We start from the raw sequence: 13,050 nt of genomic DNA, 5'->3' as shown, positions 1-13,050 counted from the left end.
TCAAATTAACAATAAAATCCTGCTCAAGTGTGACCAAATCAGTGTTCCACAGTCACGTTTCTCTGCATGAAGCACTTTTACTTGTAGCAGTGATTTTTTTATTCTGGTCATGAGTGCATATTCTCACTTAAGTAGCCTTTTCAGTGAAGGATTTTTATTTGGAGTGTTAGTACTTGTGCTTACGTTAAAGAGCTGAATACTAAATGACGAGATTTTTTGGCAAAAGAAGCCAGAAAGCAAAATCCTTTACGCACATTATTTGCAAATGAGGTGTCATCGCAGGACTGACGTACTTCTGCCTACAACCTGGATTTGTCTAAATTTGTGGCTCGTTTTATTCACACACCAGCGTAATTTTAGTCATACTTGGGAGTGAACCGTCCAAACACACACACACACAAATCACACTGTGTTTAGAGGGAGCAAACTGCATCCCCTCCTTTTCAGATGCGACTCCCAGCTGCCGGGAGGAAAACGGATTAACTGGCGTCATTTTAACGCACACACGAGCTCTGTCCACACCTTCAGACTCGTTCTAGCACACCAAGTGCTTCACCCGCCCCCCATGAACACACACTCACACACAGAGGGGATCTCTCTTCTTGCAGAAGTCTATTATTAGCTGTTCAACCCAGAGACAAACTAATGACACGTTGGGATGAATCACCAGAGCTGCTGCCTCCGACTATCATTACACTCGCAGCATCGCTACAGTAGACAGCCATGTAGGATGCTGGCCACCACACAAATATAAACACACTCACACCGTCAGTCTGCTTCGGCAACTGCAGCTGAAAGTTCTCATCCATTAGCCGCCGAGGCCACGCGTCCGACACGAGCAAATCCGGACTCAGCTAATGCCCATTGTTTTACTTCTGTCATCTCCAACTGCGTATTTATCCTCAGTACTTGTTGGAAACGAACCAAAATGTGTCCGTGGCAGCAAATATCAAAATCTGTCTGATTCATAATCTTCTTTATTCCTTCTTTGATGCAACAGTTGCTGATTTAAAGCCGCATGAATCATTATCTTGAGGTTAACTCATCATGATGGAGATGCTGTAGTTCACTTTAACTCTACAGAACTTTCTAACAGCTAATTGTTGTCCAACAGATCGGGTATCAGCAAGACGTGACCACTCCACCCTCTTCACAATATTCAGCTCACATCCTGAGCCAGTTTTTATGGCCCCGTGGTACCGTACATTAAATTACCCAGGCATTGAGGTAAACACAATTTAGATTTGGGAAAAGAGTTATATAAAGTTGAGAGTATTTGGCAGCTAAAGATCCAGATATTTCCCCTGAGGAGTGGTGGAGACCAAAAACAGAGCTAAAAGACGTGTCAGGTCGACTGGAGCTCAAAATGAATCATTATGTTGGATGGTATATCATAAAATGACGTTTCTCAGCGTTGCATTTATAGCTTTTTCTTCTTGTGCAAAGTGGCCAGAACATCTTTTGGTCTTAATTTAGATAAAGGGAGAGCTAACATTTAAGATGTTAAGTGTCAAGTGAATGTGAAGCAAATTTTTTGACATGCCGCAAAACAAACCTGCTTATTTCCATTAACCACTTAAAGCAAATAAACTAGGATCATCCATAGAAGGTGGCCCCATAGGCAACATCACAAATGGCTGGAATAAACAGAGCAGAAGATGCCACAAAGACAATCAAAACTACTGTCAGATGTACGACGCTTTGGATAAAAAGCGCCTGGTAAATAGCATGGCAGAAAAACACTCGAAAAAGAAAAAGTAAACTTTGGCGACTATGAGGAAAAAATGCAGAGAAGTCTTCAGAAATTGTTTTCAATCTGAGAAGTTGTGATTATGCTTTTACGTCAGCTGGCATTGATCCCGTTTCATGCAGTCTAGAGACGAACAAAAGGACAGAAGCAAAAACAGAAAATCAAACTCAGAAACCGGTTCTTCGCAATATTGGAAAAAATATTCGATATTTTTTATTTTCATAAATTCAATTTCAATTAAATTTTATTTATATAGCTCCAATTACAGTCAGATTGTCTCAAGATGCTTTACAGAACCCATATGAACCCCCAGAGCAGCCCTAAGGAGACAGTGGCAAGAAAAACACCCTTTTAACGGGACGAAACCTTCAGCAGAACCTGACTCTTTATGTCTTTATGTCCTTAAGACAATCTTTCAGTCTGGCAAGCTGATTAGTTTCATCTGGCTTCATAGATAAATACAACTGAGTGTCGTCAGCGTAACAATGGAAATTAATACATAGCTTCCTAATAATATTGCCTAAAGGAAGCATGTATGACACGAACAGCATCGGTCCTAAGACAGAACCCTGAGGAACTCCATGATTAACTTTAGTATGCTCAGAAGAATCATTGTTGACATGCATAAACTGGAACCTGTCTGATAAGTAGGATTTAAACCAGTCCAGTGCTGTCCGTTTAATGCCAATAACATGTTCTAGTCGCTGTAATAAAATTTATTTCTATTGCAATACTGTAATAATGTGTTTCTGAAACAATGCTAATGGCTATTTTTGGAGCATTTTAGCCTCTTTCAGCTCATTGTTTTTGGTTTTCTAATCTGCAGCTTTGAACTTGCTAAAAAAATAAAAATAAAAAACACTATTAACACTAATACAATCAATTCATTCTATAGGAAGAATAATAACTGCCCTAACACAACAGAAGCAGCTAATTTAGGCTGGAATATTACATGAACACAAGGTCAGAATAAAGGTTTTTTTTCTTACAGCTGTTTTCAGCAAGAATGCTTTAATGAACCTTTAATTTCTTCTTTCTGTCTCTTTCCTCTCATTCCTTTTCCTCTACCTACTGCATCATTCTATAGAGACAAGGACAAAACAAATCTTCTGTTGATTTAAGAGTTTGGTTTCCTAAAGTAAAATATGAACCTACTGAAACTCAAAAGCCACATTCTGCACTTTTAAAGACACCCAGCCATGTGTTTTAAAACCGTCACTGCCTTAAAGTAGTAACTGATTTGCTCACGCTGTCCGACACTGACCAGACAGTAAAGATACTATATGTTTCCCAACTTCCCCAAGCATAAACAGCTAAATAGCAGAGTTAGAGTCCAAAGAAGCTGTTGTACTGATTGGTTGTGTTGTTGCCTGAGGCGCTGTTATCAAACTCCACATGCAAAGACGCTCGACTGAATCGCTGCCAGCCTCTCTGGTGCTGCCTGCTGTATTCAGACTGACCGTTATTACTCTGTGCGAGGATGCCTGGGCTGTTACTATGACAACTGCCGTATATGATGTAAAGAAGTGTCAAACAAATGTTGTGCATTTTCACTGCGAGTCCGAGCGCACAAGATCGCCGTTTTAAGTGACCGCGGCCGCCGTTAATGGGAGCTTAAGTGATACATTAGATCATGTGTCGGCACTGAATGAGAGTTTGATACACGATCTGTGTGCTCTGTAACTCCTAGCAGCGAAGGAGTCTGCAGGACGGATTGCAAACAAAGCTCCTTTTAACACTTCAAACCAGGATGGTGAGGAAAATATCAGGCTTTAAGGTAAAATGACAGATTTTTTTTTGGACACTTGGAGGTAAAAACAAAACTGACTTTTAAGTTTACATGCTGAACCTGCCTGAAAACAGTTGCTTATTGCATCCACTAGTAACAAATAAACATTATTATTCATTTACATTTGTGTTTCTACCAACCGTGTACATTAAAGTCAAATATTATATTGCTAGTTTTGGTCTCAACCACTCTTTTTAGTTGCTAAAGCCACCCTGTGTTCACAATCTAGTTGGTAGAACTCTTTCTGTCTTATGTGATCAAGTTTCTACCAAATGTGCACATTAAAGTAAAATATTCACTCTTTTAGCTCCAGTTTTGGTCTCAACCACCTATTGAAAGAAACCCTTGACTCTTTTTAGCGACTAAAAGCTTCACTATGTTCACCAGCTAGTTGCTAAAACTTGTTCTGACTATTATTTGTTTGTGTTTCTACCAACTGTGTAGCCTAGCAGCGCTAGACAACCCATGGCAACGAATTTAATTCTCTGTCAGGGTGGGTCTAGTTACTCTCCATAAGCCTCGAGGTTGGATGCTCCTAAAACTGGCCGACGAATCACCATGAAGTGTAGAGTCAGAAGGCGGGCGTAACTAAGTGACGACAGAGGTGCGACGATTCTGACAGAAACAACCGGAAACAACTAGCCTAGCCGCGCTAGACAACCCACAGCAACGAATTTAATTCTCTGCCAGGGTCGATAACAGTCGTTGAGCTCCATTAGCACCGACTCTGAATAATCTTTCTGTTAACATGTCTGTAATATACTTGAGCTTCACCCATTGACTGTATAAATGAGGCTTCACCAAACTCCCTCATCCTCTGATTTCCGGTGCTCTAGGAACTACGTCAGCCTATTTGTTGCGCTGATTGGTTGTATACCTACCCAAATGCTGCAGAGTGATTTGAAAGACAACCTTTTAGCCCGCCTCCCTCCCTGTCGAGCGGTCCTAGACCCTTGTGTCTTCAGAGCTGGGTCTAGCACGGCTGGGCTACCAACTGTGCACATTAAGGTCAAATATTCCCTCTCTTTGAGCTCTAGATTTGGCCTCAACCAACCCATGAAAGAATTGCTTCTTTTTAGCTACTAGAAGCTATGTTCCCCCATTTAGTTGCTAAAATTTTTCTGTCCATACTTTATTCCTGTACTTACCAACCGTGTACATTAAAGTCAAATATTCACTGTCTTTTAGCTCTAGCTTTGTTCTCAACCAATTCATGAGGGTAATACCTGACTATATTTAGCTTCTAAAAGCTTTATTATGTTCATCAGCCAGTTGCTACACCTTGTTCTGTGTATTATTTGTTTGTGTTTCTACCAGTTGTGTATATTAAAGTAAAATATTCACTCTTTTAGCTCCAGTTTTGGTCTCAACCACCTATTGAAAGAAACATTTGGCTCTTTTTTAGCTACTAAAAGCTTCACTATATTCACCAGCTAGTAGCAGAAACTCTTTCTCTCTATCATTTGGTGCTGGGCAGGTAGTGTACAGTGGGTTTCAGAGGTATTTTTCTGCCTGTAGCTGCCAAAAACAACACTGTGAGTGCAAAGAGACGAGCTGAAACGGTACAGTGGCAGCCAGACAGCTGAACAATGACATGAAATCCTGCGTAAAGCTCCATAAAGCTGAGGGCAGCTGCATATTCGGGTGATGATTCATTGTAGGCTCACCAATACATGCACACTGTTATTTAGGATTATTCATTACAGCCATTTAAGGTTGTGAAACACTGTGGTTTGGGTTAAATAACTACTTTACTGGGGCTAAAGGTCCTTCGCTGTCATCTGGTTGAGGTTTGTGTGGGTTTTCTGTGGATTCTCCGGCTTCCTCCCAGTCTAAAGACCCTCATGTTTGGTTAATTAGAGATTTAAATCAGCCGTAGATGTGAGTGTGCACGGTTATCTCTTTGTGTTAGCTCTGTGATGGACTGTTGACCTGTCCAGGCTGTTCTCCGCCTCTCATCCAACATCAGCTGGAACAGACTCCAGCCCCCGCAACCCACTAAAGCAGGGGTGTCAAAGATGAGGCCTGCAGGCCAAAACCGGTCCTCCAGAGGGTCCGATCCGGCCCTCAAAGTGTAAAAATTACACAGAAGACATTAACTGTAGATTGTAAATTTGTAAAACTACAAATTTAAAATAATTTCTAGACCATGACGAGTTGTTGTGATCATAAAGTGAAATACTAGATTGTTCTTTTGTCATTTTATGTCTCATTTTTGTTATATTTTGCTATGTTTTTGTTGTTTTTTGTCTGACTTTTGTCGTTTGTCTCATGTTTTTATTGTTTGTGTTTCCTTTTTGTCTCGCTTGTGGTTTTTTGCCTTATTTCTGTCATTTTGTTTTTTGCTTTATTCGTTGTTTTGTGTATCGTTTTTGTCGTTTTGTTTCACGCTTTTGTCATTTTTTTGTCTTGTTTGTGTCGTTTGTTCATTGTTTTGTCACTTTGTAACTTTTTTGTCTAATTTTTTGTCTCTTTCTTGGTTTTTTGTGTCGTTTGTCTCATTTTTTGTCAGTTCGTTTCTCACTTTTGTCGACTTGTGTCTCATTTTTGTCATTTCGTTTCTCACTTTTGTCGACTTGTGTCTCATTTTTGTCATTTTGTTTCTCACTTTTGTCGACTTGTGTCTCATTTTTTGTCATTTTGTTTCTCACTTTTGTCGACTTGTGTCTCATTTTTGTCATTTTGTGTTTTGCTTTATCCATCTTTTTGTGTATCATATTTGTCGTTCTGTTTCATGCTTTTGCCATTTTTTGTCTTGTTTGTGTCGTTTGTCCATTCTTGTGTCGCTTTGTAGCTTTTTTGTCTGATTTTTTTGCCTTTTTTTGTTTTGTTTCGTGTCATTTGGCTCATTTTTTTGTCAGTTTGCTTCTTGCTTTTGTCGTTTTGTGTCTCATTTTTGGAACATCTTGTCTTGTTTTTGTTGTTTTTCATGTTTTTTTAAGTAAATTACTATATCGTTCAGTTCCAGATAGCTGTGACTAAATGTTGTGTTCCTTTGTCGACACTCTGTGATCTGGAAGTTGTAATGTGTGAATGATAAACTGAGGCTGAATGTCGTTGAAATTGAACTTATTTTTCTTAACAGATTTCAGTTTGTTCATAATTTCTTGTAAAAAGGTAATTCATTAAATTTCAGAATGTACATCTTGCACTAAAACAAAAGGAAAATTAGGAGTTGTGGTTTTTTATAGGTTATCATGCTGTGATTTTACTGGTCCGGTCTACTGGAGATCAAATTGGGCTGAATGTAGAACCTGAGCAAAGATGAGCTTGACACCCCTGCTCTAAAGCATGTAGCAGATATCGCTAACGGACGGATGATTGAGATTTGGGTACAATCATGGTTTTGGTTGAAATAAAATCAAAGCTGAGTGAAAAACGGAAAATGAACGACTATCTTCTCAGCTAGTCTCATGTTTTGTCGGCCCAACCATCAACCCCGACCTCTTCACGACGTTAACCAGACTTCATGGCTCTGTAATAAACTACTTCCTCTTCTGCTCCCGATGGACAAGAGTCATTATTTCTGAAAGCATACCTTTTGGCAGTTGGCTGAAAGGACTGATGCTCTTGTTTTTCTCCAGAGGATATTCACACCAGATGATTTCTCATGATTGCAGTGAACCGCTGACCTTTCCTCCAGCGTCATATCATAAATTTGCGTCTGAAAAGCTGCACTTTCTGTACATAAAACAGCAAAAACGAGCGGCCCCGTTGACCTTCACAGCTCTTTATATTCGTCTCGTAGGATAAACTGCTCCGTGGAAACTAGCCAATGAGTGATTCATCGACTCTAACAAGCCAAATGTATAAGAAACTACCTCTGCCAGGAAGCAGACAGGAGGATATTTCACAGAGCGAGCCGAGGCAGTGAGCTGCTGTTATTTTGGTGAGTTTGGCTAATAGATGTTTCTCACATCCAGACTGGACGGACTCCATTTAAATTACTGCACCAACTTCAGCTTTCAGTCAAAGCTGGTCGGCAGCACTGACAGGAAGTACACATCAATCTAACTTGTGGGCTTCATTTGCTGTATGCAGTAAATATATAACAGCCAGCTCTTACCCTTCTCCCTCGTTTTAGCTTCAGTTCTACGTCAGTATTGTCAATTGCGGTAATGTATATTTCAGGAGTGAAATAATAACTCTTAAATCTTTCCTGAAGTATCATCAAAATGCAAAAAAAGGAATGATTATGCTCCATGTTTCAGTCATTATCTGTATTATTTAACTGCAGAGTATCAGCGCACTGCACAAGGAGACTACTTTGACAGAGATAAAATGACTCCCACTTATTAATTGGGTCAAAAAACTGTTAATTTTAGCAGTTAGTACGTTATGACAGCTAATCGATTAACTGTTGCAGCTCATAGAGGAGTGAGTTGCCGATTAATTTAGTCATTGATAACCAGCTGATTACTAAATGATGATCTTTAGAGGTGTTGGTGTTTCCTTCTGTCTTATTGGGGAACTTCGGTTTTTTTCAACCTGGGGTCTGTTTTCATGTCATTTCATACATGTGAGTGATGGAGAAATGAATTTTCGACATAGCTCCAGTATTTAGCCAGGCAGGCAGCTTAGCAGCTCAGCTAGCAAAAAGTATGGGGCAACTTACACCCCCCCCCCGCGTCAAAGTCCGCCCTAACGTGCTTTTTTCCCCCACATGGCGCGAGCTATCGCGCGATTTCGCGAGCTCGGAACGAGATTTGCTTTCTAGCGTCCTGAGATTTGGATACAGACCACAACAAAGAGCGATCACCAGGTAATGTGGAGGTTTTCGTTCACTTCTCATCTCTAGTGTGTTGTGGGACATTCGTTGAGACTATCTGAGCCGGTCAGTGTGGGGAAAAAGCACGTTAGGGCGGACTTTGACGCGGGGGGGCAAGTTGCCCCATACTTTTCACTAGCTGAGCTGCTAGCTGAGCTGCTAAGCTGCCTGCCTGGCTAAATACTGGAGCTATGTCGAAAATTCATTTCTCCATCACTCACATGTATGAAATGACATGAAAACAGACCCCAGGTTGAAAAAAAACTGAAGTTCCCCTTTAATGAAGAGCTAATCTAACTGCTTCCACTTTGCTCACATTTGAAAGCTTTGGAATCTGAGAATTTTTACCTTTTCTTTAAGTTTCCCAAAACAAAATTCACATAATAGACATTCTACATGTTGCAGGAGCACTAGGAGCAGAGTGTCTGTGCACAAAGAGACTAAAATTATGTAGCTATTAACCAGTCGATCACTAAATGGTGATCTATAGAGGTGTTGGTGTCTCCCTCTGTCGTAATCTCACTGCTTCCATCTCTGCTCATGTGTGAAAGCTTTGAAAGAAAGCCTGACTCTCAGAGTGCTCCTTAAAGCTAAATGGACGTCTGTTGTACCTGCTGATAACATGTGATTTAATATTTAAACACTACAGCTCCCACGAGTCTCACACAGACACGCTACCTTCACGAGGAGCTGCAGTTGTTAATTTCTGCTCTTTGTCTCTCACGGTAAACAGACGTGTGAAGATGGAGGAGGAAGGCTGTAGGAAGCTCAGTGACCTTCTATCCGTGTGGAGTGAACTAATATTGATCCGTGTTCTGGCAGGTTAAACACACTGAGAACACCTGACATATGTTCCCTGTCACTGGAGAGCATCCTGACCTCACACACGCATGTTTTAACCCTCGTGTCGTCCTGCGGGTCAAAACTGACCCGTTTTAAAGTTTGAAAATGTGGAAAGAAAAAAAACATATTTTCACAGTAAAACTTCTGATGTCCACATTTTCAACATTTTTGGGAAATCTTTGAACATTTTTTGGTGGAACAAAAGAAATGCTAAAAAAAAATTCTTAAGACAATTCACAAAAAAATCAACCAAAAGATTTTTTTGTGAATGTTCTTAAAGAAAATATTAGAAGTTTTGCTGATATATATGTAATAACTTTAGATATTTTTAGGGTTTCTTTGGAAGAATTTTACTCATTTTTTGAAAATATTTACAAGAATTTTCTTGCCAAATTTGTTTGGTTTTTTAATATAACTTTCAAGGGAAACTTTTAATTAATTATTGGAATTTTCTTCCTGAAGGTTTTGCAAATTTTCAGAAATTTTGGGGGATTTTTTTGCTGAATTTTTGGATTTTTTTCAGACAAGGAAACGATAATTTTTGGTGCCTGTAAATGAGGACAACACTCGGGTTAAAGCATGCAGCGTGTTCATGCAGACCGGCCAGCAGTAGCAGTCCCCCTGCCACTCGCTGCCCTAGATGAGTCCTTCCACCCTGCTCTTCCCAGCACACTTTCTGCACCTATTTTGGATTCAAAACCAGGCCAGGCAGCAGAGCTCAGGGCAGCTCCACTCTCTGTTTCACTGCTTCCGCCAAGTTTTGCCCAAAACGCTGGATTATCGAGTCAAATTAACCCTCCTGTTGTCTTCATTTACAGGCACCAAAAAATATTGTTTCCTTGTATGAAAAAAATCAAAAAAATTCTGCCAAAATTTTTTTTTGAAAATTTGCAAAACCGTCAGGAAGAAAATTCCAATAATTCCTTAAAAGTTTCCTTTAAAAGTTTTACTTAAAAAAATCCCCCAAATTTGGCAAGAAAGTTCTTGTAAATATTTTCAAAAAAGGACTAAAATTCTTCCCAAAAAAATCTTTAAAACATCTGAAGTGATTATATATACATATATCAGTAATTACATATATATATCAGTAAAACTTCTAATATTTCCTTTAAGAACATTCACACAAAAAATCAAGCAAAATCCAGCAAAATTGTCTGGATTTTGGTTGATTTATTTGTGAATATTGTTTAACATTTTTTTAACATTTTTTTTCCACCAAAAAAATGTTCAAAAATTACCAAAAATGTTGAAAATGTGGACATCAGCAGTTGCACTGTGATTTTTTTCCCCACATTTTCAAACTTTAAACCGGGTCAGTTTGACCCATATGGACTACATGAGGGTTAAAGTCATGCATGCTGCAGAGGAGCATCTGGACTTTCCTTTAGATGATCAGGAGGAGGATAAATGGCAGATTCTCCCTGCATTCATGGTCCTCATTTCCTTCTGTGATCATTCATTCAGTGCTGGTCTTTAGATTTGAACATCGAGGCTAATAACGTAACCGGTGGGGTTATTTTTAGCCCTCGTGAAGATGCGCTCAGCAGCCATGGCTTCCTCCCCCTCCTACGCCACGATGACGTCGCGCTGTTACGCAAAAACCAGGGGTTCACCTTTTGTGGACCTCCAGCTCTGAAGCCCTGAAGCACAAACACCGCAACAGGTTCAGAGAAGCAGCACACAGCTCCTAACCTCTAATTCCTCCTCTGGTGTAAACACTTGTGTGAACTTGCAGCCGGACACACCCAGCGCCATGTGAAGCAGGTACCTGATAGATGGAGACCCGGCCGGGGCGCACGGTCACACGCACACGCACGCACATACACACACAGAGCGGGAGAAAGTGCACACTTAACTATTTGTAGAGGTGCTGCAGACACAGGTCGAGGCATTCCCCCTCCACTTCGTCCTCAGATACCAGGTCCGTCAAGGGGCGCAGCGGCAGCGGGTCGCTCTCCTGCAGAGGCGTTCTCATCTCCCGGAGGAAGAGCTCCAGGAACCGGCGGAAGGTTTTCTCCTCTGCTGCAGAGCCGGCCATCATTTCTCATTCCTGGACACACAGACACAGCTCCGTCCGTCAGTGACACCAACTTGAAACCGGTGCTGGGGAGAAGAAGAGTGAGAACACGAACCGAACCGGTGGGACTGTCAGTGCTGTCATACTACCTGAACGGACGGGGACTACCGGAGGAGCGGCGCCGTTCGCTAGCGGGGGGGAGTCTGAGCGCAGCGGAGCCGACAGGAGCAGCGGGACCGAGGTTCGTACCGCTGGACGAGCTGTCACAGGCTGGACTGAGCCCCCATTCACAGCCGAGCGGGAGCGCGCGCCGCGTTATCAGGGATTTCGGATGATCACAGGGCGGTGACGTCAGAGAGACGACGGCGCCGGGTGGGGGCGCGCACGCAGCTCTGCCTCTTGACGTCTGGAGCCGAATGTGGAGATGTCGTCACAGAAGTGGCCTCAAAAAGAGACGAGAGCTCACTGGACAAACCATATCTATGGGGAAAACACCCTGGACCCGGTGGAAGTACCGCATGTAGCACGACAAAGCACCTGGAGCACAAATATGAAAATAATCCTCTTTATTGACAGAGAGACAAAGCTAAAAAAAATAATCATAATAGCAGATTTTATTTGTAAAATGCTTTTCACAGTGCTCTTTTGGTACACTTATCAAATCAGCAAACATTAATACAGAGGAACATCATAAAACAAGCCATAAGACACATACTAAAAATAAATTAGTATCATATAAATGTATATATAAATTATAGAAATATAAATTATAGAAATGCACTTCACACAAACACTTTTAGACACTTTGCATTTTGTGCTTTTTATTCCTTGTTAATAATATTTTACTACTAACCTCTGTGTAATTGTGTATATTGCACTAATCTTTGTTTATTGTATTGTACTCTGGCAAAATAATTTTCTCCAGGATAAATAAAGTAGATCTTATCTTATTGTTATGAATAGGAAATTGTGAAATATAACCAGTTGAGCACAAAAATTTAGCTGCTCAGCTAGTGACAATTTTCAAAAAATACGTTTTCATAATAGGCTTTCCTAGTCTGGGAATACCCAGACTGCCTGTGCACTCATTGTCATTTCGTTTACTAGGCAGTCTGGCGACCTGGGGTTGAATTTGTCCCTGAGTCAGGGATCCAATCACAGGACGGGGAGGGACAGTTAGACGATGACGCACACTAAGCGACTACGCGCAATGCATGATGGGTTGTTTGAGAAGAAGCGTTACCTTTGTTGTCGTGTTTCCGAAGGAACAAGCTAGTGGACTCGGTGGGTTTGGGCAGGTCTTTTTCAAAGTCCTCGGTGTCTTGGACGGGGTGGGTTCACGTTGTCTTTTCGATACGCTGCTTAACCGGACGTTCTCTTCCCATTGCCTGAATAAAGGAAAGTCTTTTTCAAGCCGACCGAGTGTGGAGGTGCAGCGCTGGCAGCATCTGTTTGACTGCTCCGGCTCCGGGGTGACTATCAGGTCCATCATCGCTAACCTATCTGATATGGTCGGCGTTGTTTTTGACACAAACATATCTGTGGAGTGTGCATAAACACGGGGTCCACTTTCCCTCATGTTTACTTTACATAAACGGCAAGAATCGTCCGGCGACATGGCGAAAGAAGCAAACACATGAGCAAACACAGCAATGATTCTTTTTCGTGGTGCTGCCGTCGCTCTGCATTTACGTCAGCGGCTAGCAGTGACACGATTGGCTGTGAGCTTCAACTGCCCCAGACTGACTGACATATGCAGCGCCCAATCAACGGCTGTGGAAAATTTTAAACTGCTCCACCCCTACAAGAAAATGAATAGCAGGTACCCAGCCTGTATCTCACTTGAGATTCAGGCTGGTGGTAGCCAGCCTAAGGCTTTCCAG

General features: G+C 41.3%; 1 protein-coding gene across 1 annotated transcript in view; it reads right to left on the bottom strand.

The window, feature by feature from the left end:
• The window catches only part of ppm1e (protein phosphatase, Mg2+/Mn2+ dependent, 1E), a 69,696-nt gene extending 58,135 nt beyond the window's left edge, over positions 1–11,561 (bottom strand). Inside the window, exons 1-2 of the mRNA XM_022194339.2 lie at positions 11,317–11,561; positions 11,007–11,200 (exon numbers count right to left, since the gene is read on the bottom strand). Of these exons, the coding sequence (XP_022050031.1) occupies positions 11,007–11,191 (185 nt within the window). The 5' untranslated portion in view covers positions 11,192–11,200; positions 11,317–11,561. The remainder of the gene's footprint in view (positions 1–11,006; positions 11,201–11,316) is intronic.
• Positions 11,562–13,050: the final 1,489 nt, after the last annotated feature.

Source organism: Acanthochromis polyacanthus, chromosome 17 (genome assembly GCF_021347895.1).
Source record: "Acanthochromis polyacanthus isolate Apoly-LR-REF ecotype Palm Island chromosome 17, KAUST_Apoly_ChrSc, whole genome shotgun sequence".
NCBI lineage: Eukaryota > Metazoa > Chordata > Actinopteri > Pomacentridae > Acanthochromis > Acanthochromis polyacanthus.
This window is presented reverse-complemented; position numbering and strand designations above follow the sequence as displayed.